We start from the raw sequence: 26,549 nt of genomic DNA on the forward strand, positions 1-26,549 counted from the left end.
CGCAGGCGCTCTAGATAATGCGGCTCGTGGGGTAGGCGGGAGTCGCCTATGCGCTCAGTGGCGGTTCGCCGCGATGGGCGGATGGGCGAGTTACTTCTTCGTTGCCTGTCTGGGGGTGATTCTTCTTCTGACGGCCCTGAACGTGCCCTCAGCCGACACCCACGCACCCGAAGAGAGAATCAACCATGGCCTGTAAGCATCGTAGGCATTGCCATCTGCCATCATTTGGAACCCTTATCTCGACAGTGATAACAGTGACGCGGACCAGTTCAATTCCCGTGTGAATAGATGAGCACGCAATCGCTCATGTCTAGCATATTATTCCTAGGGTTGAATATTCATGTATGCTCTAGTTTCATCGACTCGTCAAAACAAAGGTTTTAGCTTCTGGGTACTAACACCCTGTCATTTTTAGTGAGTAGATTAGCATTCAATTCCTATATGAATATGTAAATATATAATATAATACAGGCAATAATCACTTGTACATCAAGCATGTTAAACTTCTCAGGGCCGTAAGCCATATTGCAACAAAAAAAAATGTGAAAAAACGATTTTGCCTTTATTTTCTCAATGATCGAAAACATTGCTAACGTTATCGTGGTGCAAAATATTGATGATTTTGCCATAATTATGGTATTTTTTTAGAACATATTTGTCTACTGTTAATACTCCTTATTAACCGTATGCTTTAGTGATACAAATTCACAGTGGAATATACAGTTATAGTCAAAGAACTTTGCCGTTTGATCAAGCTTGACGTGCTTTTTTTAGTCTTCGCTCTTCAAAGCACTTCCATTGAGACTATTAGACTTTTGTTTCAATGTCATAATTATACACCCATAACTTATCATATGTTTTAATGGATTTAAGCAATCTCAAATCAGCTGTGATTCTTATCAGCAATTACTATATGAGTTGCTACTTGTTCTATGCCTAAAATGGCAATTCAAAATTGCTCTATGATTTAAAATATAAATCTAACGCCTAATAGTGATTTATGATTTAAAATATTTTTAGGCCGCCTATTTCTCTTGTCAAAAATCTTTACAGCACCTTGGAAATATTAGTATTATTCAAAAACTTTTCGTTTCAAAATTTTCTTCACTGCACTTAATTCTGTTTTTAATACAAATTTTATGCAGAAATTTAGTTCTGTCATTTTCAAAATAAACAAATCGGCAGGAGTGAAAAAATACGTCATTATTTATACAAACTATGCGTTTAATATGATTGACGATCGCCATGCGCGTCATAGGGTTTTGTGTGTTTACGAAGACGTGGTTTAACTTGATTGTTTTATTATCAGCATAAGATATTTGACTTATGGCTATGATTTACCAATTAATTTAGGTTATAAATTGTTTGTCTTTACTTAGACTCTCGATATCATTCAACGAATATCTAGCATTAAAAAAATGTGTCATAAATATATACTAAGATAAAATCTCTTACTAAATAATTATTTTAAATTAATATTAATATTGGTAATTTTAATATCTCCAATAATTACATTGGTTTATTTTCTTTATAAAATATTAAATAAACCATTGCTAATATTTCCTGTAAATAAAGTATAAAAATAGCTCGTGAAGAATGTTTAAAAATACTTTTAATGGCTAATCAAAATTCGAGTCATGTCAAAACTAAATTTTATTTACTGTCATCTGTCACTTTTTTTATTGTTTACATTTAAAACTCATATTGTATTTTAAATCATTGACGTCAGGTTACACAGCATCTATATTCAATATTTTTCTTAAAGAAACAGTAGCTGTTTATGAAGAATATAATAAAAAATACCATTTGGTTTTAACATGTGGTTACTTAACTTATTATATTTATACAGAAATAATATGACTCAATAAATAAACACATTCTTAATATTTTTACGGTCGATAATAACCAATGCTTCATTTTTCTTAAATGCATAGTTAAAAGTAAATGAGATTGCTCTAAATTATATAATTATTTCCTGTTGTGTGATTAAGTTTTGATACTAGAAACATTATCATATAAATATATGCAAATATTTCGAATTTCATACATTGTTTATAATTTTTTTTTCATATATAGCGTCCATGCATGGGCTGAGAAATTGGGTGGTGAACTATGGCATTTTGGGGACTACATCACGAGGAGAAAGGAAGTGCAGGATGTGAGTATTATATTTAATAAAATATTCATTTATTTTAAATTAAAATCTAATGTATTTTTATATTTTTTAGAGTTTTAAGACCGCCCAGGTGGAGATCAGAGATGGCAATAAGCTGGTAGAAGAGATGGCAGCGGACATCTGCAACATGATGGCTTTGAAAGTCAGTGCAGTCAAAAGGATCATGGACACGGCTGAAAACATGGCTGTATCTCAGCAGAACATTCCAGTGCCGGAAGACTTCGTCTACTACAACAGCAAGAATATAGCAACACCTGGCGAACCCACTCCAGAGCCCGAAGTTTTGGCCGAAGGCGAACCGGAACCTCCGATCATACGAGAAGTGGTTCTGACACCAAATCCGCACTTCAATGACATTCCCGTGAACACTAGTTTCAGCAGTGTTCATATACCAACGAATGTCTATGATTGGGGTATGTGTAAATCATTTTTATGGTCCTTAAACTACGATGTTAAAAAAATATTTTTTGATTTAGCACCCAATGTTATACAAGCCATAAGATGGTCAGAGAATCTAGATTCAATCTTTACAAATAACTATCGCGCCGATCCATCGCTATCTTGGCAGTATTTTGGTAGCTCTACGGGCTTCATGAGACACTATCCAGGCGAGTATTTTCTTAGCACTTGTCAGGTTTCTCTTTGCTGCGATAACGTTATAATCTGTATTGTAGCTAAGGAATGGAAAGCGGATCCTGTGGATTTGTTCGACTGCAGAACGCGCTCTTGGTACATCGAAGCTGCTACCAGTCCCAAGGACGTGATCGTCTTAGTGGATAGTTCTGGGTCCATGACTGGCCAGAGGAAAGACATTGCCAAACACGTGGTCTCTAACATCTTGGATACGCTGGGGAACAACGACTTCGTCAATATCTTTATTTTTAATGACACTGTCAAAGAAGTTGTTCCTTGTTTCAACGACACGTTAGTACAGGCCACGTTAGGCAACGTCCGAGAACTGAAGCTAGGATTGGATTCAATAGAAACGACTGGAATAGCAAACTTTTCGGCAGCCTTAACAAAAGCGTTCGAGCTGCTTCAAAGTTATAGAGAAGAGAAAGATGGGGCTCATTGTAATCAAGCAATAATGTTAGTGTCTGATGGTGTACCTTATAATTATAAAGAAATCTTCGAGACTTATAATTGGGAAGATAAGAAGAACATGTCGGCTAGGGTATTCACTTATTTGATAGGCAGAGAGGTAAATACATACATATAAATTCTTATCATTCAATTGCAGTGATGATTTATCTTTTTATTTGCGAGTTATTTATTAATTAAGGTGATTGATACACGTTTTAAAATTATTATTATTATAGGTTGCTGATGTCCGGGAAGTTCAATGGATGGCTTGTGCGAATATGGGGTATTACGTTCATCTAAGTACTTTAGCAGAAGTTCGAGAACAAGTGTTACAATACGTTCCTGTTATGGCAAGACCTTTGGTATTATGGGGTGATATTCATCCTATAATATGGACTCCAGTTTATGCTGACATTACGGTGAATATTTTTTAGCATATTAATATATAATTTAACTAGGCTGAACATTTCATTAAGTACATTTTTAAAGATTGATTTTATAAATATATATTTATGTATTTTTTATTATAACCATGACTGCGGAGTCGTTGAAATTTTTTTTGGCTCCGACTCAAATTTTTTTACAAGGTCTGACTCCGAATTTAAAAACTTCGATATTAAATTTATTTTCATGTAAATAACAACAAAAAAGAAAGAACAAAAATAATTAATAATTTACGTGATTTTTCTATAAATATTGGAAATATTGTCGAGTTCTTATTTTTTATGATAGGATGTGAGTCGACGAACAATTAAAAACATATTTGTCGGAGTGGAAAGGGTTGAAAAGTATTCGGAATCAATTTTTACGACTCCGACTCCGCTTAAAATGCTCCACTGACTCTGACTTCACAGCCTTGATTATAACTATAATACGATTAGCTAATTAATAAGTTATAATAACAATATTCCTAAATACGACAATTTATTTAAAATAATTTTATAAACTATTTTCATATTTTTGGGAAAACTATAATTTAATTGAAACGTAAATTTTTTTTATGATGTTTTTGTTTTTTTTCTATATATTGTTGATTAAATAATACAAAATATGTGTCTTTTAATTTTCATGGTTAAGACATTTAGTTTTGGGCTCAAAATTGTAGGTTTTAAATTATAAATAGATTAATACGCTCATTATTTTTTATGGGGAATGATTTTAATCGGTTAATATATTTACTATATATTTAAAATATTTTGAAGCTTAGTTTAAAATTTAAAATTAATCGGTTTACTAAAATTCCTTTTTTTCTGGACTGTATGTTTTATTTTTAATAAAGTTGCTTTATTATATATAAAAATATTATTTATATAACAGTCTGAGAAACATAGTATATATTAGAGCATGGTTTCCCAAACTATGTTCCGCGGAACACTGGTGTTCCGCGGATCCAAAATTTGTGTTCCGCGGAGCCTAAATAGATATTTCACAAAAATTTATACTAAATTAAAAAAATTAAACATATTCTACTTCATAATGAAAGGCAAGTGACGGTTAAACCTTATTAAGATTTATGACGTCAAGAGAAGGCGAAGTTTTTAGTACCTAGAAGTTGGGTACAGCAAAATAAGCTTAAGTGTTCCGCCAAAATTTTCGGATTTGCCAAGTGTTCCGTCGCTGAAAAAGTTTGGGAAGCCCTGTATTAGAGTATTATACAGACATGTTTTGTTTTAAAAACTTAAGATTTTTTAAATTAAAATAATTTAAAATGTCAAAAAAAAATTTTTTTTGGTGAGAATATATTATATTTTTGTATTATTTTAGTTGATTTAAGAAATTCAAAATATGTTTTTTTTTTATATATAAGTTAATAAACTTAATTTAATATAAATATTTCATATATTTTTTAACGTTTTTTTATTTAAAAAAAACATTTTTATATTATTATTATTTAAATTTATGAATATTTAGTTTAAGAACTATACAAACCAATTTATACATTCAATTTTTTTTTTTAAAAATAGAGAAATTAGAAACAATTTTATTTTTGTTCTATGTATAATGAAAAATAATATTACATTTTTATAATTTATTATCTATAGTCCTGATTTAATTAATTGCAAGTTATATAGTTTTGTACATAAATGTGTAGATTTTTTGAATGAAAAATATATAAAATTGTTACAACAAAATCCTTTTTTTGCTAGAATAAAAATATAATACTAATTATGGAAAAAACAGATATTTGTTTGGTTTAATTTTTGGTACAAATTTGTAGATTTAAAAAATTAAAAAATATGTTAAATTGCTATGCTACAAAAAAAATATTTTATGTAGCAATTTAGCATATACATATTTATTTTATGTAACAATTTACGAAAAATTAAATTTGTATTTTTATTTATATCATAAATTGGAATACAAAGACTTATTAATGTAATATAAACTTAATTTGAGGCTGAAATGTTTTTTTTTTATAAAAAAATAAGGATGGAATAGCGTAGTCCGAAACATCTCAGACGAGTAACTCTGAGATTGTGGGTTCGAGCCCCGGCAGTAGCACTCAAATTCTTATTTTCAAAAATGCGCTATTACTAAAAAAACAGCCTCAGCTGCATTGATATCTATTAGTTATACATTTTATTAGACATAATAATTTATAATGATCTATATAGATGCCAGCGATTCTTAAACTTTCAGTCTGGTGGTGAATTTTTTCGGATTGACTTACTCTGTTAGTACAGAGTTGACCGTTGTAACGCATTAGGCTTACGCCTGCAAGTTATAATATATTAGTTAGCTTTAATAAAAAATAACATATAGTTTTGTAACTAAATGTGTACATTTTTAAATGAAAAATAATGGAATTGTTACAACAAAATTATTTTTTGTTAGGATTTAGATATTTTTATCAAATTTATTTACTAGTTATGCAAAAATATATAAACTATATTTTTATAATTGATTATGATACATTATATAGATATTTGCTTAGCTTAATTTTAGGTTCATATTTGTAGATTTTAAAAATTAAAAAATGTAAAATTGATACAATAAAATTATTATATATTGGAATTATAATTGATTTACAAAAAATTAAAACATTTTTTTAAAATTATAATACAAAGACTTTTTAGTATAGTTAAAATAAGAACTAAATATAAACAACATTTTTATTACAACTGATACATATTTATTTTATAATTAATAAAAACCTAATCTAGAATTTTAAATAATAAAATCAATAAAATTAGGTTTTCCTATTATGAGTAATTTATTTTTTAATATCAAAAAAATAATTTAATTACCTTTTTATGATTAAATATTATACATTTATGTATTTAAATATTATAGAGCTAAGTTTTGATCTAAAACTGTATTTTTTAAAACGTTACACAAAACGTTTTTTGCTGCTATAATATTCTGTTTTTTTATAAATCAACGCAAACTTTTACATGAAAAATAAATGATAATGGCAAAAGCTATATGCGTATACCTAATTAATTCACGACTTCATACATAACCATAATAGTAAAAAGTAGCATCATTTAAAAAATACTTGATAATTTATCTGTAGAGATTTTAATATAAGAAACATTCACCTTACCTTTCTGAAAAATCATAAATTTAGCAGTGAACACTCTGCTAAAAATATGTTTTAATTTATTTTTAAATAAATCATGCAACTGTAAATAAAAATATTTTTGGCAATGCAATCTTATTGAAAAATACACAATATAGTGAAATTAAATTTATGCAATTAAAATATAATTTATACATATATTTTTGTGGCAAAAATTCTTGTTGAATGTGTTAAGCTTACCTTGAACCACATTATTAATTTATATTATTATATTAAATGTTGGATTTTTAATAATATTTAGGATCCAAAAATGATGGACTATCTTTGGGAAGAAAAAGAGTGTCAAGACCAGAAAGAACGATATTTGAGTTACAAGCACAACAGTCGACTCTTCGCTTCTAAAGAAGAACAAGAGAGGCGACTCAGTCAGAAACAGAAGCAGGTATTGGTAATATTAATAAGGATTGCATTTAATAAGTCAAAGGATAAAACAAATATTTAAAAAATTTCAAGTACGATGATCAACACGGAGACATTCGCAAATACCAGCTGATGACTTCTGTTTCGATGCCGGTTTATGACAGAACGGAAAACGCCGTAAGTTCAAATTTTGTAATGAAATAAATATAAATTAATCTTTCTGACATTTCAGCTAGTCTTTAAGTGATACATATTTAGATTTAAGTTATTTTAAGTGATTATTGATTTGCGAATTTATATTATTGTGTAAATTTATGATATAAATTGAAACATCGATTCGCAAGTCATATTTATTTTTAATAATTTTTTTAAGCAAATTATAAAAAATATGTTTAATATTAACTGAAGACGTTATAATACTTGTCCTATAGAACATCTCAGAGAATGTGCTCGTTAACGAAGCGTTGTGGGTTACTATAACGAGAGAGGTATATCAACGATCTATCAACTTCAGTATAAAACAGTATCAGATTCGATTGGTTGCAGTTGAATTTTTCTTTTAATTAATTATTTTTTCGATATAATATTATTGTTTTTTGTACCCTCCTAGCAATATGTGCATATTGTCCCGCTAGAGACAGATCGAGTTGTTGGAGAAAATAGGAACCTAATTCATTCCGTAGCGGCAGATCTAGAAGTCGTGGCAGTCTCTAGAATTATTATAAATTTATACAAAGACAACTATATGTGTCTTACATATTGATAATGAAGCCTGAGTGGATAGAACATGTTAAAAAAAAAATTAAAAAAACACATTTTATAAAAATATCCACTGACGTTTCATTGTTGTGTAATTATTTTTATTAAATTAAAATAACGTAATTCAATTGAAAAATATTGCTTGTAGTTTTGTAGATTGACATAGATTTTAGTTTGCCACGATAAAGAGTGTTGTTCCGTAGACCCATAGGGTTTTTGAATTCAATACATTTTTCAGGATCGACAGTTTAACATTATTACTTAATATTATATATAAAATTTATCATTAGATTATATTATATAAAAGACAGATTTATATATACGTAAACTTTTTCTTTGTTCAGTTATAGCATATATTATTATAATAAATAAAAGTGTATAAAAACCATTCAAACCGATTTACTGCACCCTTGAAAATAAAATAAAATTTAATAATCATAATGTATGAATCGGTTTGAATACTCATATGTTAAGTGATTATGAAATATTTGTTAAATACATCTAAACTTAATGAATTAAAAAATATGATTGGTGATTAGTGATGAATGATTCATATCAATTTTAAATATTATAAATATAAAAAGCATGTTTATGATGAATACAAGTATGAAAGTAAATCATTAACATATCGTTAATAAAATGAAAGCTACTGACGTTTTCGTTTTGTTCATTATTTTAATTAAATATTTAATATTTTTCTTAATAATTGAATTGAAAGCACGTTAGTGAATGAATGTAAACAGTATGAAAAATAAATTGACTAACATCACATACTTTTGACGCTTTGACAAACCGCCGTTTATATTAGTTTTATTAATATAATATTTATATTATCATTAGACGTTTACTTAATGCAAAAATATCTATATTAAAATTTAATTAATTTCGTATGAACGGATGGTATTGTAAGAACGTGCATGCATGATGATTTATTATTAAATAATTAAAAATCATTATAAATATAAATTTATAAAAGACGAGCTTGAATGATTTATTTATTTTATTATTATACATATCACTCTTATATATTATAAAATAAATTTTATAATACAACGGTCTGTAGTTGTTTATGAATAAATATATACACATGTATTTTTGATACATAATGTAAATATTATAGTTGCTCTGAAAGTACGTTATATATTATATATATATATACAATTTTAATAAAGCTAGGTTGAACTGCACAATACGATCAGTTCATATCTGGCTTGTTTTTTTAATTAACAATATTTTATTTTTAATCGATCTTAAATAGATATGTATGTGTACAGTTTGTTGTAAACTTTATTTTTATTAATTAATCTTAATTAAAATATAAATATTATAAATATATATATTAAAGAAAATGAAGCAGTTTGTAAATACATATGTTATATTGGATCAGAAACGAAATTGTTTGAATTTTATATTTTTTGAATGAATTATTATGAAAAATATGCAAGGAAGATTGTCATGCCTAGATAAATGATATGTTATATAAGGAAATGCATCATATTTATTTTTTGAAGAATTTATACAATATTTAAAAATTATATAAATGACGTTTATACTATGTCAATATATAAAAAAGCATAAAATTATTTCAATCCTGTTTAAAATATTTATTAAATTATTTATTCACACGCGATTTAATGTGTGTTTAGACGCGGGTAGCTAATCTTCTCGGAGTAGCAGGAACTGACGTACCGATTCAAGACATACAAGCTTTAATGATGCCCCATCAGGTATTTTATGCTATTATGTACATTATAAGAAAAAAAAATATTTAGAAAAAAAAATCTTTTTGTAAAAAAAAAATTTATGTTTTAACGCAAAATACTCATATTTTTCAAAATAATGGTCAGTTTTTTTTATTTTTATTTAAGACAAAGTTTTTATTACAAATTATTTGGGCATTATTGTTCAGAACAGTGAACACCCCATTAATAAATCTCGCAAATAATTCGTTTTATGAAACAAAGTATTTATTAAATTCACACATCTCTTAAAATAATAATCTGTTATTAATTTAAATAAATATAAATCTGACCGACAAAGTAAGCCATATAAAAATTTTTTTTTCTGGGTGTCAAACTATTATATTGCTATTAATAATAATAAATAATAATACAAAAATAATAGTTATCCAAATATCTCAAATATTAAACGATTAACTTAATATTAAAAATTTGCAGTTGGGAGTAAATGGATACGCTTTCATAGTGACCAACAATGGGTACATCTTAATACATCCTGACCTCAGACCCGTCGTAAGTATTATTAAACTATTTAATTTTTAATAATTGTTTATAATGTTTTTTTTAAATCAGTTTCAAGGTATTTTAAAACCGAGTTACAACAGCGTCGATATGGCGGAGGTTGAACTCATGGATGACGATAGAGGTCCTAGAGAATTTGGCCCCGAAATTATACAAGTAACATTTTTTATCATTACTATTGTATAATATATTATTATTTAATCTAATGCCAAATTTAATTCTAGATAAGATCAGACGTAGTCAATCAAAAGAACGGGAGCCGTTGGATGCAAGTCAAATTTCACCTAGATAATATGGTGAGTTATTGTATTTATTTTTTGCAAATCTTCTGTTGTAACACATACATATAAGTAAGTAGTGAGACATCAGATTGAAATCAAAAATTATTTCGTTAGTTCCATACTATTTTTATAGCTTAAAATATTTGATTTTACTACGCACGAATTATGTATCACGTTATGCATCCGTGAGTTTAGGATACTTAATTTGTGATGATTATATAAAAATCACTGATTCTGATTTTGCACACATGATAAAAATAAAAAAATACTAAATATGTAATTCGAGCATACTAGTAGCCCATGTATATTTTTATTGGTAGATTAGCGAAAATATGATTTGACTTATAGGCACTAGTGAAAATAAATGCTGCACTAAAATGTTTATAAAACTAAAATCTAAATAAATACATCAAATCTAACTTGTCATAATAAAAGTTCAAAAATCATGAAAATATAACATCACTGAAAAACACACATTCACTGTAGTATTTTAATGTTAATTTGTATATAATATTATTTTGTATTTGCAATGAACTCGTATATTGTTTATTTTTAGAAAAGGGTGTCTCGCCTTAGGCGTCAATATTTCTGGACTGGCATTGCAAATTCGCCCTTTTCTTTGGTTGTGGCCTTATCAGAGCCTTATGGCGTTCATCGTTTGTCTTTAAGACCAGAAGAAGACATTCACAGGCAACGTTTAAATGGCGATGATGTCACAAATTACTTCAAAGGATCTCGATGGCGCGTTCATCCAGACTGGTGAGTAACAAATTTATTTATTCACCTAATATTATGTGGCAGAACTACTGGAGTGTGTTTCATAATATAAATATATTGTAGTGACTATAATTATGACACTTAACATAATTTTTACTGAAGTAAATATCAGCGAAATATCAAGTTTAGGTCGGATATCAGCTTCCGGATCAGCCGGCAAACTTTTAATCACTCGCCGTCTGACCAGTTGGAAGTTAATAGCTCGTGAACTAACGATTGTAACGAGCGATGTGTATGTTTTTATTTTATTATAATTTTAGGTTATATTGCCGCCATCATGAAAAAACTTTCAACACGCCTGAAGAGGAACTTTTATACTTCTTGAAGAGGATGGTGAGCCCAAGATGGGTTTGGCCCTTAAAACCAAGCCCTCCAGAACATATGCACTGTAAGATATGACTGTAGTTTTATTATTGAGTATGATACAAAATAATATAAAAAAATAATAATTTTTCGATATATTTTGGTTTAAAATTCCCCAAAAAATTATAGGTAGACTGTATCCAGTTAATTGTTATTGCTAGGTGACTAGTGCAATCATGACGAACGAACGTGTCATTTTTATGATCATATCTATAGCAGCAAGCGTCGATTAAAATTATCAATATTAGGTTATTTTTATTTGATTTTAATATCCGGCGCTTTCTGTATCTTATTCATTTATATTTCAAGTCCCTCTCTTTTCATGATCATACGCGTATAAGCCGCAATATTTTTTTTCTTCATGGCAATACTCGACTCTGTGCGGTATATTTTCAAAGAAAGTGTTTATAATTTTATTTTATTTTCTATTTTCGACGTATTTTTTTCTTTGCTAATACGTTCGTTTTCTTATTTCCATGTTTCTCAAATTGAATTGGTCCGCAGCTAACACAAGTTCTGGCAAATCGGAACCTAAAATGGATTATTTCTGTGAGTACGGCAGTACAGCGATGTTGACGAGATTTTTAACAAAAAATAAACTAAACACAAGAATATTATTTTTAACAACAGCTTAATGTTTAGTTAAATCAAATACTAAAATAGAAAATAAAAGAGTAGCATAGACGTGAGAGATCAACGATAAAAATAGCTGTTTTGTGGATAGATGCATGATAATTTTAGGTTGCTAGGAAAATAAATGCGGTTTATGACCTGTAAATATAAATATATTTTTTTTAGTGATACCGTAAAAATTTTGTTGATGACAACCTTACGCTGTAAGAACTACTTCGAATTATTTTAACAAGTGTTAGATGTATAGTAAACATAGTTAACGATGCAATATTTTACAGCCTCATCTGCGTTGTGTGATCGGGCATTGTCGTGAAAGAGAATTTTACCTTTTAGAGTGATTGTAGGGCTCAGACATGGAACCTCTTGTTCTTGACAATGGCTTTGTTCGAATTCAAAAAATATATTTTTCGCTGTAATTTAGTTTTCACGAGATACTTTAAGGCTTTATTTTAATCCAATGTGTAGACTGCCTTCTTTTGTCGTAAAAGAAGCGCATAATAAAATTTAAAACAGCAAGTTTTTTAGATTTCATGCTGTATTGTCATGTTAAAAATGCTTTGTTTGCAAAAAAATTGAGATAGTCTACGCACAGTTTGTTTAATTACTGTTATATACATATATACGTGAAGTCCTCGTAGCCTTGTCTTCATTTGAAGAAGTAGTTGTCCCCAAAAAATAGGTTATAATTTGGATTTTGGACGTAGTGGTTAGAACAGAGTTGACGGGAATAGAGAAGCGGTTGCTTTCTCGGTCTTCGCAGTGTCTTTCTCTTTAGATTTTTTGGAAATACTATTACGGTCCATAACAATATCCACAAAAATCGTCGTTTTTATAAAAAAAACTCAAGTTTTTTTTTATAAAAATGAAGTTATTAATTAAAAATTATTATTATTTTGCAAGATTTATTTAGAGTTCGTGTATTTACTGCGTTTGAAGAATCCAGTCGTTTCCATGGGTCGGATTGCGCACTGGATTTTGGATGTCGTATCTGGAATAGATTTGCCGTGAAGAGGGAAGCTACTGCTTTCTCGGTTTTCACCGTGTCTCTCTCTCTCTTTCGATGTTCCATAATTATGGAACATACAGTTGTATCAACATCAAAACAGTAGTTGTTTACTTTATGAGCAGTTTCTTTTGCTTTACCATATGTTTTGAGCTCGTTCAAAAATTTATCTTACTTGACTTTTTTATTATAAAATACAGGCGTAAATATAAAATAAAAACCGCAATTATATTCTTAGCAATCTATCACACATTTTATTTTTGATCTAATGCTATAAATAAAAAATAAAAACACAAACTTAAAAAATGCAATACTGCACCAAATCGCATGATTGTCTATTTATATATTATTAAAATATTTAACACGCGTTGATTTGTTTAGGTATTACTTTTTAAAAATCACATCTATTTATTTTCGTTATCACCATTTGCGCTTTTTAATTTATTTTATATACTGACACATCTTTTTCATTATTATTTTATTGTGCAATATTTTTTTAGGCACATAATATGCAGTTCATTACTGCATTGTATAATATGTTACACTGAATGTGTATTATTAGTAAAAATATATTTTTAGGTGCATCTTAATAAAATGACCATTAGATATGCGTATAGTTCTACTAGAAAAAATATAAATTTACTGACGGGTACTAGTGAAATTATATGCTGCTCTTTTGATAGCTGTAAAACAATGTCAATAAAAATATTAAAAAATGTTCAATCTGAGATAAGCAACTAATTATTAATTTTTGATAAAATTAATACTACTGTTAAAGCCAAAATGTTTTAACCCAAAACTAACCTATTGAATGAAAATAAAATGGGTGTTTCGCAACTGTCAAATTCAGTCTCAAGTACAGTAGAGCGTTAAGATCAAACTTTAATGCAAAGTGTTACATGTATCAGTAAAAATATAAGTCAATTGTTTGATATATATATTAACTTATCAAGTTAAGGAATTTATATTTTTGTTAGTGATAATATAATTTCACTGAAAAATATACATTCACTGTAACATATATATTCTTTTATACATATAAATAAATACCTACATACACAAATACATGATGCATGAATATCACCACTGTGTACGCTTTTTGTGTGTATGAGTGTAATTCTTGTACAGATACAATACATGAATACAGGATATATCATAAGGGCATGACACACGAGCACTTTTGTTGCGTCACTGAGTTTTTCTCTGGTATGTCCATAAGATTTATTTTCAATAATCAACGCTAAAGGCCTTTAATGTCTTTCTGATATAATCTTATGGACTTGAAACTGAGTTAAAAACCCCGCTCGTGAAGCCAAATCTTAAACTTATTTATTTAGGATTTATATACTTTTATACAAATGATTATGAAGTTTGTAGATAATACTAAATAAATTGAGCATGATTTGCTATTAAATATAATTAATTGATTATATATATATTACTATTTTAAATTATTACAGGCGATAGAACTCTGATGCAGGCAGTTGTATTCGACGCTCGAGTTACTAATTGGTTTTCTCAAAACATTTCCAGTTCGAAAGAAGGGTAAGTTATAATTCCAAAAGAATATATTCATTATGAAGTAAATCACTTAGTGAATCATTCAAAATTAAGAAACTGACCATAACATTTTTAAAGTAATTTATAGCAAAATATATTTTAATATTGTTAATGATAATTAAACTTGCAAAAAATATATAAAATTAGTACTACTCATTAAATATTGAATTGTCTGACATATTTTAGTGTAGAAGTTTATATTAATAATATATTTTAATTTTTAATTATTATTTTATTAATATTTTACATTATAAATAATACATGTGTACCTTCATACATTTTTGAATTTGAACATATTTGATATGTTGTTAGTCCTAGCCCCATAACAATGCTGATGGTTTTATTGCCAAGGTAACGTATGACTGGAGAGAAACTTCATATGATCTTAGAACTATTAGATATAATATGTAAATCTGTGAAAATGGATTAAATGTTATTTAAAATTGGCAATGATGTTCAATATATTTTGTATTATTATTATAAAAATATTTTTTTTTATTTATCTAAAATTATTTAAAATATATAAAAGCGTATTATATCTGTAATCTCTACAAAAAAGTTGAACATCACTGTCTTATATTATGTACTAAATTGTGTTACAGAGAGCACTGTATATTTTTTTAGTAGTGCGTCTAATAAATTGCAGATTATAGATGAAGTGAAACTATTTATATAAAGAGCTTTAGAAGGATCTGAGTAAACTGAACACAGCTCTATTTTCTGCAATTCATTAATCATATTAAAAAAACGTTAATCTAATCTATATATATACATTTAATGTTCTCAGTAAGACTATATATCATATGTGACTATATACGTATTTAAATTGATGTAATTTATTTTAATTTATCATCAGTTTTCACTTGTAGCGACCGTTTGGCAATGAGATAACAACGTTTCTTTGAACCATTTTAAAACTGAAACTATTGTAGATTAAACTTATTTTTGTAAAGAGCCAAAGTAAGCGTTAGCTTATTATAATAAATTTCGGCATTTCGAAATTTTCCGAGAAACCCCCTTCCTTTGCCTATCACCGTGAATATTGATTCAAGATCAGGGAAATATAAAAAAACATATTCTGCGATTGACAATTGCAATTATTAAAATAGTAACGTCTCAGACTAGTAACTCCGAGGTTGCTGGTTCGAACCCCGGCAGTGGCACTCAAATTTTATTTTTAAAAAAATACGCTTTTATAAAAAAAAAATGGCCCCAGATGCAGTGACATCTAATTACATATACTAATTCATAATTAATAATATAGATGTCACCGATTACCAGACTTTTAGTCTGGTGGTTAATACTTACTTTGTAGGTATTTATTATATCTGATTGACTTACTCAGATGGTACAAATTTTTCCCGTTGTAACGCATTGGGCTTACGCCTGTCAGGTTACAACGGAAGATTAAATAAAAAAATAAAATAAAATAATAATCAATAATTTGCATCTTCCAAATACAATTCAAATTTAAAAAAGGGTTTATATGGGATTCGAACCTTGGTCTTTTGAGTGTTAGTCATCGACTTACATCATTGATATACTTTAGTGTTTGTTCTGCCAAAGAATAAAAATTATTGTAAAACTAATGTGTTATTTATTAATGGATTGAAAAAAACAAGCCCCGAAAGTCTAGAGCGAGAGACCGTTATGGGCCGAAAAACATAAAATGCTGCTTTGTTATGAATTATAATATTTTATAAAATACTTTGTCATTAAATTACTTTGAGCTGATGTCTATTTTTAATTTTTAAATTGAGTTTTTTAAAAACTACACTTTTTAAACAAATACTTTTGTTCAAAAGGTGTAGTTTTTAAAATATATCACTAAATTAGCAAATGAATCTCGACAACTTCTTGAGAAAGTGACAGTTCAAAGTTAAATCTTTGATTTCCTAGGTCAATATTATTCAGACTAATTGAAAATCAAAAGCTTAAACATTTTTTTGGAAACAAATAAAACTAAATCATGATTTAATTGAAAAGAATTATAAAATATAAATACTGATATTTTTATCTAGTTTATTTTATATAAAAAGACTGTATGGTTGACATATATATTTTTGTAGTGGTCTGTGTATATCTTAATAAATTTTATGTATGTATTTTATTGTAAACTTAATATAAAAAGCTTAAATAACATTGTTTTCCGAAAAAACTTTGATTAAGATAGTTAAGAAAGTAACTAAATAACTAATATAGGCTTCAACTGGGTTTTTATTTTCAACTCAGGTAGTAATTTAATCGACTTTTATTAACCTGAAAAATTAATAAGCTATTGACATACAAATTTATATGAAGAGTTTTTAATAACGCAGAAAAATTATATTAATAAATATTATTTTCAGAATATTTTTTTTATAGCCAGCTGAGGAGATTTATTAATAAAGATTCTTTACAGATTTTTCATAATTATTTAAAATGTTACATTGTATGATCCTGATACATAAATATAATTTCTCAAATTAATATATGATTTTCATTCGTGGCGTATAGGAAAGAGTTCATAGAAAGATTCGGAATCACCGTCGCCTTCATGGCTACCCATAGCGGATTAACGCGTTGGCAATCGTTTTATAAGTCTGAAAATGAGAGGTATGATTTTTAACACCACTGATGAAACATTAACCCAAATTAAAAAAATGATGTATAATTTTAGTATGGAATTTGGAGAGATTTACCCTCGAGCCATAGACGAGATTTGGTATCGCAGAGCTGTGGAGCAGCACGTTATGGAACCGCAGAGTTTTGTGTACTCTGTGCCGTTCGATATTGGAGACAAAATTGTAGAAAACGCCCCTGGACAGTTGGTGACGGCCACTAGGGCAGTTTTTCACACAGTTGACGACCAAGCCGCGCCAGCGGCGGTCGTAGGATTCCAATTCCATCACAGCCGACTTCATTCTCTGTTCATCAATACAACATATTCGGTAAGATTATCATAATATATTTTGATCATATTGTGAATTTTATGGATTGATAAAAAAAACTTGCAGTGCGGAGAGTCCGCGAATTGTGTGAAAACGTGCATTTCTGAAGAACTGGACTGTTTTGTGGTGGATAATAATGGATATATTGTTGTAAGTGAGAGATATAAAGAGTCAGGAAAGTTCTTCGGCGAAATAAATCCGATGGTGATGAGACAGCTGGTCAACGAGACAATCTTCCGTGAGGTTCATCTTACGGACTATCAAGCGGTGTGTTTTGAAGAAACTGACTCGTCAAATCCGGCTAGTATTTTATTAACGGTATGTATTATACATTTTCGTAAATTAACTAAAAACGAGATAATATTTCTCATGGGGTCCAGAAAATTGTCGCCAGCAATCAATATCTAGCAGTTCGCATAAAACATGATCGCTAGCATATTTTCTAGCCATTTAATTTATATAAATTTATTATTCGCGCATTAAATAAATGCAGTTTCAGTGGAATCAACCAGTGGTTTATAAATATTTTTTTAATACATTTAAACTGGCCTAGTTAGTATAATAAAATTATATTCATACTATTGAAAATATAACTTTACTGTAACAGATACGAAACGTCCATTTGTTGTCCAAACCCAAACATAATGAAAGTTCTAAAACTTTCTGAACTTTCATTAAATAAATTCATTTAGATTAAGCATGGGTTTGAACAGCAAATAGAGGTTATGGAATTGTCAAATTGAGTTTCATAGACATTTTAAAACCGCATGTAATTTAAAAAAAAACAATTTTAGAATTGCCAAACCGTCAATTAATTAACGATTTTTATAAACAATACCATTGCATCTAGACGGTAAAATATGCAAGCAATCATTTGTATGTTAAAATTGTTAATTCGATCAACTGTCGCGGTGGTAAATTGCTGGCGGTAAGATGCGGACGATAAATTTTCCTAGATTCATATTTTATTAATTACTGTAGCTAGCAAATTATGCGTTTAAGCATTAGTACATATTTTTGAGTTTATAAATTGCTCAAATAATAATGTTGTATTTTATAAAATCAGTCAAATAAAAATCATATTTTTAATAAAATGTATCCATGACATTCAATACAGTTTTTTTAACGGTTTAGACAACTAAAGGTTAAATATGCTTTTTAAAGACATTTACGTATGTCGTACTGCTAAAAGAGTTTTATTTGCGCACTTATCTATTACTTAAAACATATTCAAAAGATTAGCACAATACTTTATGTAGATGGTAGTATGTATAATTTAATTGAAAAGGCCAATCCCTTTTTATGGTTTCCGGCTGGTTTCATCTCTTCTTAGGAAGTCATCATCTTCTGCTTTAAAGAACGAAATAAATTGTTTTTATCCATGACTCATTTCTAAAAATGAGCCACTTTTACACTTTCTGAAGTGACAGATATGCAGTGGCGTAGCTATGGGGGGGTCGGAGAAGGCGGGGCCGCCCCGGGCGGCACTTGCTTGGGGACGGCATATTCGCGATACGATCGTCTAAAATAAAAGCTTAATAGTAACCAATTTATTATTTTAAGAAATGCTAATTTTATGACCCTGCAAAAAATGTATGGGGCGGGCGGCAATTTTAAGGATTGCCCTGGGCGGCACATACCCTAGCTACGCCACTGCAGATATGCATCAGTATATTAAACATACATTTGTAGGTGTTTCAACTATTCACTACAGCAAGTGCGGCAGACATTTTAAGCTACTGTTGTGCTTTTGTGCCGCAAGCCTAACTTACAATAAAATCTGTTACAAGTTACGTAGATATATTTGAAAAATTACTGCTAAAAGTTCTTAGAAAAACATTATAAATTATCTTTAAAATGCTTAGTTAAAAATAAAAGGTATAGAGAATTAAAATAATCGATTTTTTTTAAAAAAAGTGAACTATTTTGAATATTAAAGCTGTTGTAGAGAATTTTAAAAAGCAACTATTAAAAGATTTCATCCTCAACTTTTTGTATGTAATAAATAAAATGGGATATAAAATATACTAAAAATAAAAGTTGGTTCAAGTAACGTAAAAAATTGTAAACCAATTACTAAGAAAGTTGTAATTACAATTTTTTGTTCACAATTTAGTATTTAAAAAAAATAAGCGCTACAATCTCGAATAAAAGCTGTTAAAATCTATGAAAGCTTAAAGGCTTAAAAATCACAGAAATATACCAAGAAAAAAATGTAAATTATAAAAATATCTTGCAAAACCAAGTTTTTTATATAAAGTTACTAAAAATCTATAAAATATACAATGAAAAAGTAGCAAAAAAATATCTATCTAGAACAAATTGTAGACTAACTGCTAAAAGTTTGTAAAAACCTTTAAATTAACCCGAAAATATATAAAAAAATGAATAAAAAATCGCTTAAAAATTCATAAAAAATTATAAAACGAATCAAAAGCAATCACTAAAATATCTTTAAAACTTTTACAACTTCCGAATAAAATGTATTATTGAAGTTTTAAAAAAAATCACAAATAATGACTGCAATTATTTAGGAAAACTTTTTCTAAAAATACCAATGCATCAACTGTCATTAGTTACGTAGAGAAATTTAGTAATAGAATCATTGTTTAAGTCCATATTACTCTGCCTTAATAAAACAGAAAATCCAGACCTTCCATTGTGTATTAGATATTGGCATTCTAAGCTCATTTATCTTCCTAGATTGTCTCATATTTACTAGAGACAAATAATAGTAGCAAACTTAATGTCTGTTTCAGACTTTTACTGAACTTATCTTGATGAAGGCAGAGTGGATAATAATCATAATAACAACTAGTGGCGTATTTTTTTTAACTTGTCTGCATTTTAAGACACAAATAATTAAATATTTTCTTTTAAGACTTTTTAAATAAATACTTAGTTGCTCTATAGTTCTGTATATTTGTGTATGAATATGTCTGATAATGATCCTAGAAGTAATATGTAGTACACTCATCATATATGTTTTAATTTTCAGCCTTTTACGTATTTGAGACAAGTTTTAGGATACATCTTGACATATTTGATATGGATTTGGCAACACACTTCAATTTGGGGCACAGAAGTTTACGGCTACTCATATTCCAGCGAAGAAGGTAACATTTCATATGAAATTTCACTTGTACTGTTGGATAATGTATGACTTTGCGTGGTATGTTAATGGTAAAACCCCTATTTGTTGCTCCTCAAACAATTTAATACAATTCACACTATCGTTAAAGAAAAAATGTACAAAATCCATTGACATATAATGATGTACAGTAAATATTGAGAAACACTGTAAACACTATGAGATACTAATTTAAATTGAATAATGCATGTAGTTTTGATTGATATAGAATTTCACCTCAAACGTATTAAGAATGAAGATTTATTGTAGACTTGTTCGAACGTATGCAGTAACTAACCCTTAAAATCCCAATTTTGATTTTTCAGAAGTTGTTTCACCCACCGGTAAGTCGAACGATCGACTAGTAGAAAAAAACAGTATTTTGCAATAGATTTTCAATTTGTATTATATTATGGTTCTTTTGATATGTTTTGAATGCTTCATTAGAACGTGTGATTAAAAAAATGTAGTTGTAAAAAATATTTAATATGATTGCAGATAATGGTTGTTTATTTTTTTAAATTTTAATCTTAAATAACATTATCTGTGAATGTATTGTATCATAATGTATCATATGTTAAATAAAAACCAATAAAGATTCAGCATGAATTTTGGCATTAAAAAAATATAATTAACAAGTGTGTGTGAGTATGCGTTTTACAAAAACACATTTCTATTGTTATCTTAAAAATCTTTAAACAACATATAGTTTAAATGAATCTAACATATTTTCAATATATGTATATGTCAGATACCATTTTATTAAAAAAAAAATCCCTGATTTTTCAAAGGGTTTGTATTTTAAATATTTGTTTATATTAAAGTGAGTATTTTATTTATAGCACCGCTTATTCTCGGCACATGTTTTCAAAATTTAAGATTTGATATAGTTTTTTTTTTTATATTTTAAATTTAATATAGTTATATAAATACAACTGTATTTAAAATAATAATAATAATTACAGTTTTTGGCTTTTAATTATTTATCGATGAAATTTTTACTGCTTTTGATTTTGGTATTTTTTAAACTAAATTTTTGCAAAATTAGGTATCTCTATTTATTAAGTATATAGATAAAATAATAAATCATATAAAATATGTACATTAGTGATGATCGTTTAGTAAATATATGTGGTTAACTAATAGTAATATTTATTTAATTAGGTGAAATTTGGGTAGCAAACTGCCATTGAAAAAGTAAAATTCAGGTCGATTTAATATATGAGTTTTACATCTCAATGGGCTTCTTAGTTAAATAAAAATAATAAATAACGGATAATTTTAGATATATTAAAATTATAAAAATCTATAGAATATAGTTAAAATAAACTAGATCTTGCATTGGTTATTAGATATTGTCATTCTAAGATCATCTTGCAAAATAACATATTATTGTAGTGGCAAAATTAAAATTTCAGATATATAAAAAAAAATATTAAAATTATTGCTATATGTATTTTTCATAGTTCAGCTATTAAACGAAACAATTTTATAAGATGAATGACTTTATAATAATAATATTTACACTCAAAAGGATGCTATAATTGTGAATATTGTTTCTTGTGTTTTTGAACATACATAAAATAAGCTTATAGTTGAAATTAATTTGACTTTCCAGATTTAATAATGTGTGTAAATCATGTTTAAAATCTTCAAGATCAAAACTGAATATATGTAACAATCAGTGTTTGTAAATATAATATTACATAGATTTTTTGTTAGAGCTAGCATCACTAATGTACATTTATAAACTGAAATAGTAAACTCGTCGTATCTACAACATTACTATCATATTCTTACAGCCAACTATCAAAACTACGACAGTGATAACGAAAACATAAACGACGGAGGAGGCATATCCAGATTTCCGCCGTCGAAGGCAAAGGAGAGAGAATTTGACAAATTAGTGTTGATCAACAGAACGAGACCAACGCCTTGCGATAAGGAGGTATATTTATACCAGCTTCAACAATATAACGACAAAGAGCATACACCGTATAAGAATTTAGCCAAAGGATGCGAAAGGTATTAGGATTAATTTATATGTTGATGAAAAATATATTTAAATAATAAATTTGTATTTCAGGGGATATGTTGTTCAGCAGATACCTGGTAGCAATTTAGTTTTGGTCGTAATTGATACATTTTGCACTCCTCAAGAGTACACACCTCCGATGAGGACAATGCCTACACCTGTTCTGCGTAATTCGTCTCTTCCTTGCATCAGAGCGAATACTCTACCTTTGGAGAGACGCAGATTTGAATATTGCATACGTCACCATCCAAATGTAAGTACTATTATCGATTTCGAGTCTTCATCGTTCCCGGATTCAAGACAATTGTCTCTAAATATTGGGTTAAAATTTGGATTTTGAATATCGTAGCTGAATCAGTGTTAACGTAAAGAGGGAAGCGGCTGCATTTGTGTATTTTCAAGTCTCAGTCGATGCTCAGTATCTAATGAACGTTTCGGACGGAAATATTTTATGAATTAAAATGAATAATGTGCGTTTATATACACTAGGTCAGGATAGAGATGTTTTTGTCTCTAGCAATTAAATTTGCTTATTGTCGTCGATTTTCTCATAAGAATCGTTTCGTTGAAGTTTAAGCAGGTGGCGATTTGGCAACAGTGCACTTGTCATTCCCGGTAGCGCATTATATAGATTTTCTGCCTTTTGCTTGCATAATTATAATTTTTGTAATTTATGCATTTGGGTGTGCGTGGCGATGAGAATTTTATTATGCAGACCCTCGGCAATGCGCAGGCTTATGTTTGATCATCTAACGAGGGCCTCACTCTGTGGATGCATATATGAGCCCATAATTATGAAAATGGACTTAGTAACGTTTCTTTCTTTCGAGATATTTAAAGGTTTATGTTTGAACTGATTAAAAAATATTTTTATATTACGCAACACAATTTTTTCAAATTTGTATAATCTGCTAGATTTATTTTTGAAATATAAATTTTGCATCTAGCTTATCTAGATTTTTCAGTTCCCAGAATTGTTTAAAATTAGATTTTCTTTCTTCATATTCAAAGAGATCCACACATTTTATTGAGCAGAAGCAATTATTTTTAATTACTTTTGCTTTAAAAATTTTTGAAGTTATTGTAACATTCAATTTTAAAGTGATTCCGAGAAACGTCGTTTCCTCATTGGGCGTCATTTGACATTACTGACATTTAAAATGTATATTTTGTCAAACACAGCAATATATCAGATATTTTAATGCAAATTCCTCTATAAAAAATATTTAACCATTTTTTAAAACATGTTCCGCGAGCATCTGTTATTATGCCTGCATTACACTCTCTGGAAGTTGGCCAAGGTTGGCCAAGGATGGAGAATATAGTGGGTTACTTCGGTCGAGTTCGGTTCTGCCCGCTCTAAAATCTCTCGGAAGTTGTCCAAGGTTACCGAGAACGGGAGGTAAAGTGGGGGTAATTCAGTCGACTTGGCCAGCTTCGAGTGCTTCCAAACATTGTCGGCAAACGGACCGAAGTCAAAGGAACCGAAGTGGGAGCTGCTCTTTTGAGCGCAAGCGGTGAGATACTTCCCTTTTCGCTCTCTCGCGTGTTAAGTGACGACAGTGAGAGAGATAATGATATGGTGTTTCGTAAACTGAGATAGAACGAGTAGCTCGGTTCAATTTCAGTATGCGCGTAGGCGTCCTATGGTCAACACGCATGTCGAGCGTTGCATCGTAGTCACGTGGGCAAGTTATAATACCACATGCTTATCGGGGACTTCAACAGACTCTTACTTAATCTTTGAATATTTTAGGGCACCAAAAGGGATTAATTATATTTTTGATAGTATATTCTTCTAACAGATATCGTTATTATATTTTTTTTCATATTAAATTAAATAATTAAAAAAATAATTAGTGGTACTTGATTTTGTTAAAAAAAATCGTTTCGAATATCCTTATGTATTTTCCTAGATCGGTTTATATAAATGTCACACCATAACGAATTTTTATTTAGAATCGATGGCGACAAATTCTAGGATAGTCACAGATGCAGTGTTCGTATTCTGAAGTATCATTTTTATGCCTTACGGCATTTTGCAAAAGCCGACAAGGATTTTGCGTAAATTGAATATTTACGACGAAAAGTTTTCACTGATATTGTATTGGTGATATTGCACGCCCACTTCTTACTCACTCTCGTCACTATACACGCGAGCGAGCGAAACAGAATGTTTCTCATGTGATTTTCCATATTCCACGTGCGTTAATAGAGCGCTTTTTATGATTTATATGCTTTGTGATTGAACACGCGCTCTTATGGAACTTATCAAGTTTGCCTTTGCGTGGATATAGTGCTCTGCTCAGGGTCCTGAAGTACAACTGAGAAAAAATTGCAACTAATGGCATTTAATTTAAAACGCACAATTATTATTTATTTTTAAGTATTTATGTGTTTTAAATGTTAATAAACGTTATATTATCTAATAAATGTGTTAATTTTGTAGGAAAGTGAGATCAAATTATGTGGGCGTGGCAGCGTTTTAGCAGGAATCCGACCACTGTACATGTTCCTGGCTGCCGTGGCTAACAGTCTACTGTTTCGTACCATAACGACGACACTATTATAAATTTAAAAAAGAAACCTTAGGCCAAAATAATAATAGTGAATTAATAATTGACTCTATATTAATCAAATTACCTGCCAATTGTAAATTTATATGAAAATTTTTACTGTTTCTAAACTAACTTAATAAATGAAAAAAAAGTTAAGTGGTTAAGATCGGTTTAGAGTGGACGATTTGTGAATTGTGTTCTTTATTAATAAATATATTTATCGACACTTTGTTACGCAGTTGAAATTTAAAAAATAATACAATATTTTGCACAGAGTAGCACAATTAAAAGTTTTCTGAACTTGTATTATTAAAACATTACTATTTCACTAAATAAGCATAAGTTCATTCGACCTAAGTCTACAAGTGCAGTTAACCTTTTAAATGCACTATTCTGTGAAACACTATTGAAATGTTTATATTATATAATACGCTGTTTAAGTTGTAAAATCATTTAAAATTGTTTATCTTGCTCTTCTAAACTACAAGGGATTTTAAACTTGTATTATAATGCGTTTAACTTCTTCGATGGAGTATAAATTTATAGGTTAGAAGTTTTTACTCTGTACGTACAAACGTGTCCCAAGACATATTCAACGGACCGTATTAGAAACAATTTGCGAATATGAAACTCTCGGGGGACGTTTGTACTTTGCATATTAAGAAATATACTCGATCCTGTCGCTCAAGATGTCGGTGAGATGTGAATGTGATCCCGTGTGTGTAACCTTCATTATAAAAAAAATGTTTCAATTATATTTTATTCCTATACAAAATCTGTTATCAAGTTGTAGAATTGTTTATGATCATGTTTGCGTTGAATGTAGTGATTTTCCGTTGTTACCCGTTCGAAACGATGCATGTATGTATGCTTTGAGCAAACGTATAAAGAAACCTAAATGAGATTTATGGTTGTTTACTACTCTGGTACAATCGTATTATATAGATAAAAGATATGAAGCTATTTATGAACCATTGTATTTGTCTTTGTAAGATACATGAAAATGGTTTTGTACAGTTTGTGTGCCTTTAATAAACTACAAATTTAATTGAATTGT

General features: G+C 28.8%; 1 protein-coding gene across 9 annotated transcripts; it reads left to right on the top strand.

The window, feature by feature from the left end:
* On the top strand, positions 1–26,545 carry stj (voltage-dependent calcium channel subunit straightjacket). 9 transcript variants are annotated; one of them, XM_088192208.1, is made up of 26 exons: positions 1–192; positions 2,077–2,158; positions 2,229–2,589; positions 2,653–2,784; positions 2,851–3,377; positions 3,496–3,678; positions 7,084–7,224; positions 7,296–7,379; positions 7,634–7,690; positions 9,608–9,688; positions 10,139–10,213; positions 10,274–10,378; positions 10,447–10,518; positions 11,060–11,262; positions 11,541–11,668; positions 12,148–12,192; positions 14,740–14,824; positions 15,152–15,190; positions 17,336–17,434; positions 17,499–17,769; positions 17,836–18,087; positions 20,768–20,885; positions 21,226–21,243; positions 22,702–22,924; positions 22,986–23,187; positions 25,384–26,545. In XM_088192208.1, the coding sequence occupies exons 1-26, from the start codon at positions 74–76 to the stop codon at positions 25,504–25,506; spliced, it is 3,825 nt and encodes a 1,274-aa protein (XP_088048334.1). In that variant the 5' UTR covers positions 1–73; the 3' UTR covers positions 25,507–26,545. The 9 variants fall into 9 exon arrangements, with proteins under 9 accessions (XP_088048334.1, XP_088048335.1, XP_088048336.1 ...); XM_088192209.1 differs by lacking the exon at positions 15,152–15,190; XM_088192210.1 differs by lacking the exon at positions 7,634–7,690.
* The last annotated feature ends 4 nt before the right edge of the window (positions 26,546–26,549 follow it).

Source organism: Plectrocnemia conspersa, unplaced genomic scaffold, assembly GCF_051122295.1.
Source record: "Plectrocnemia conspersa isolate PC_06_02 unplaced genomic scaffold, ASM5112229v1 ptg000009l, whole genome shotgun sequence".
NCBI classification, from domain to species: Eukaryota; Metazoa; Arthropoda; class Insecta; order Trichoptera; family Polycentropodidae; genus Plectrocnemia; species Plectrocnemia conspersa.

Coding starts and splice junctions, on each gene's coding strand:
- stj (XM_088192208.1), top strand. CDS start 74: ATGGGCGGATGGGCGAGTTACTTCTTCGTTGCCTGTCTGGGGGTGATT. Junction 3,679..7,083: donor CAGTTTATGCTGACATTACG/GTGAATATTTTT, acceptor AATAATATTTAG/GATCCAAAAATGATGGACTA. Junction 22,925..22,985: donor TTAGCCAAAGGATGCGAAAG/GTATTAGGATTA, acceptor TTTGTATTTCAG/GGGATATGTTGTTCAGCAGA.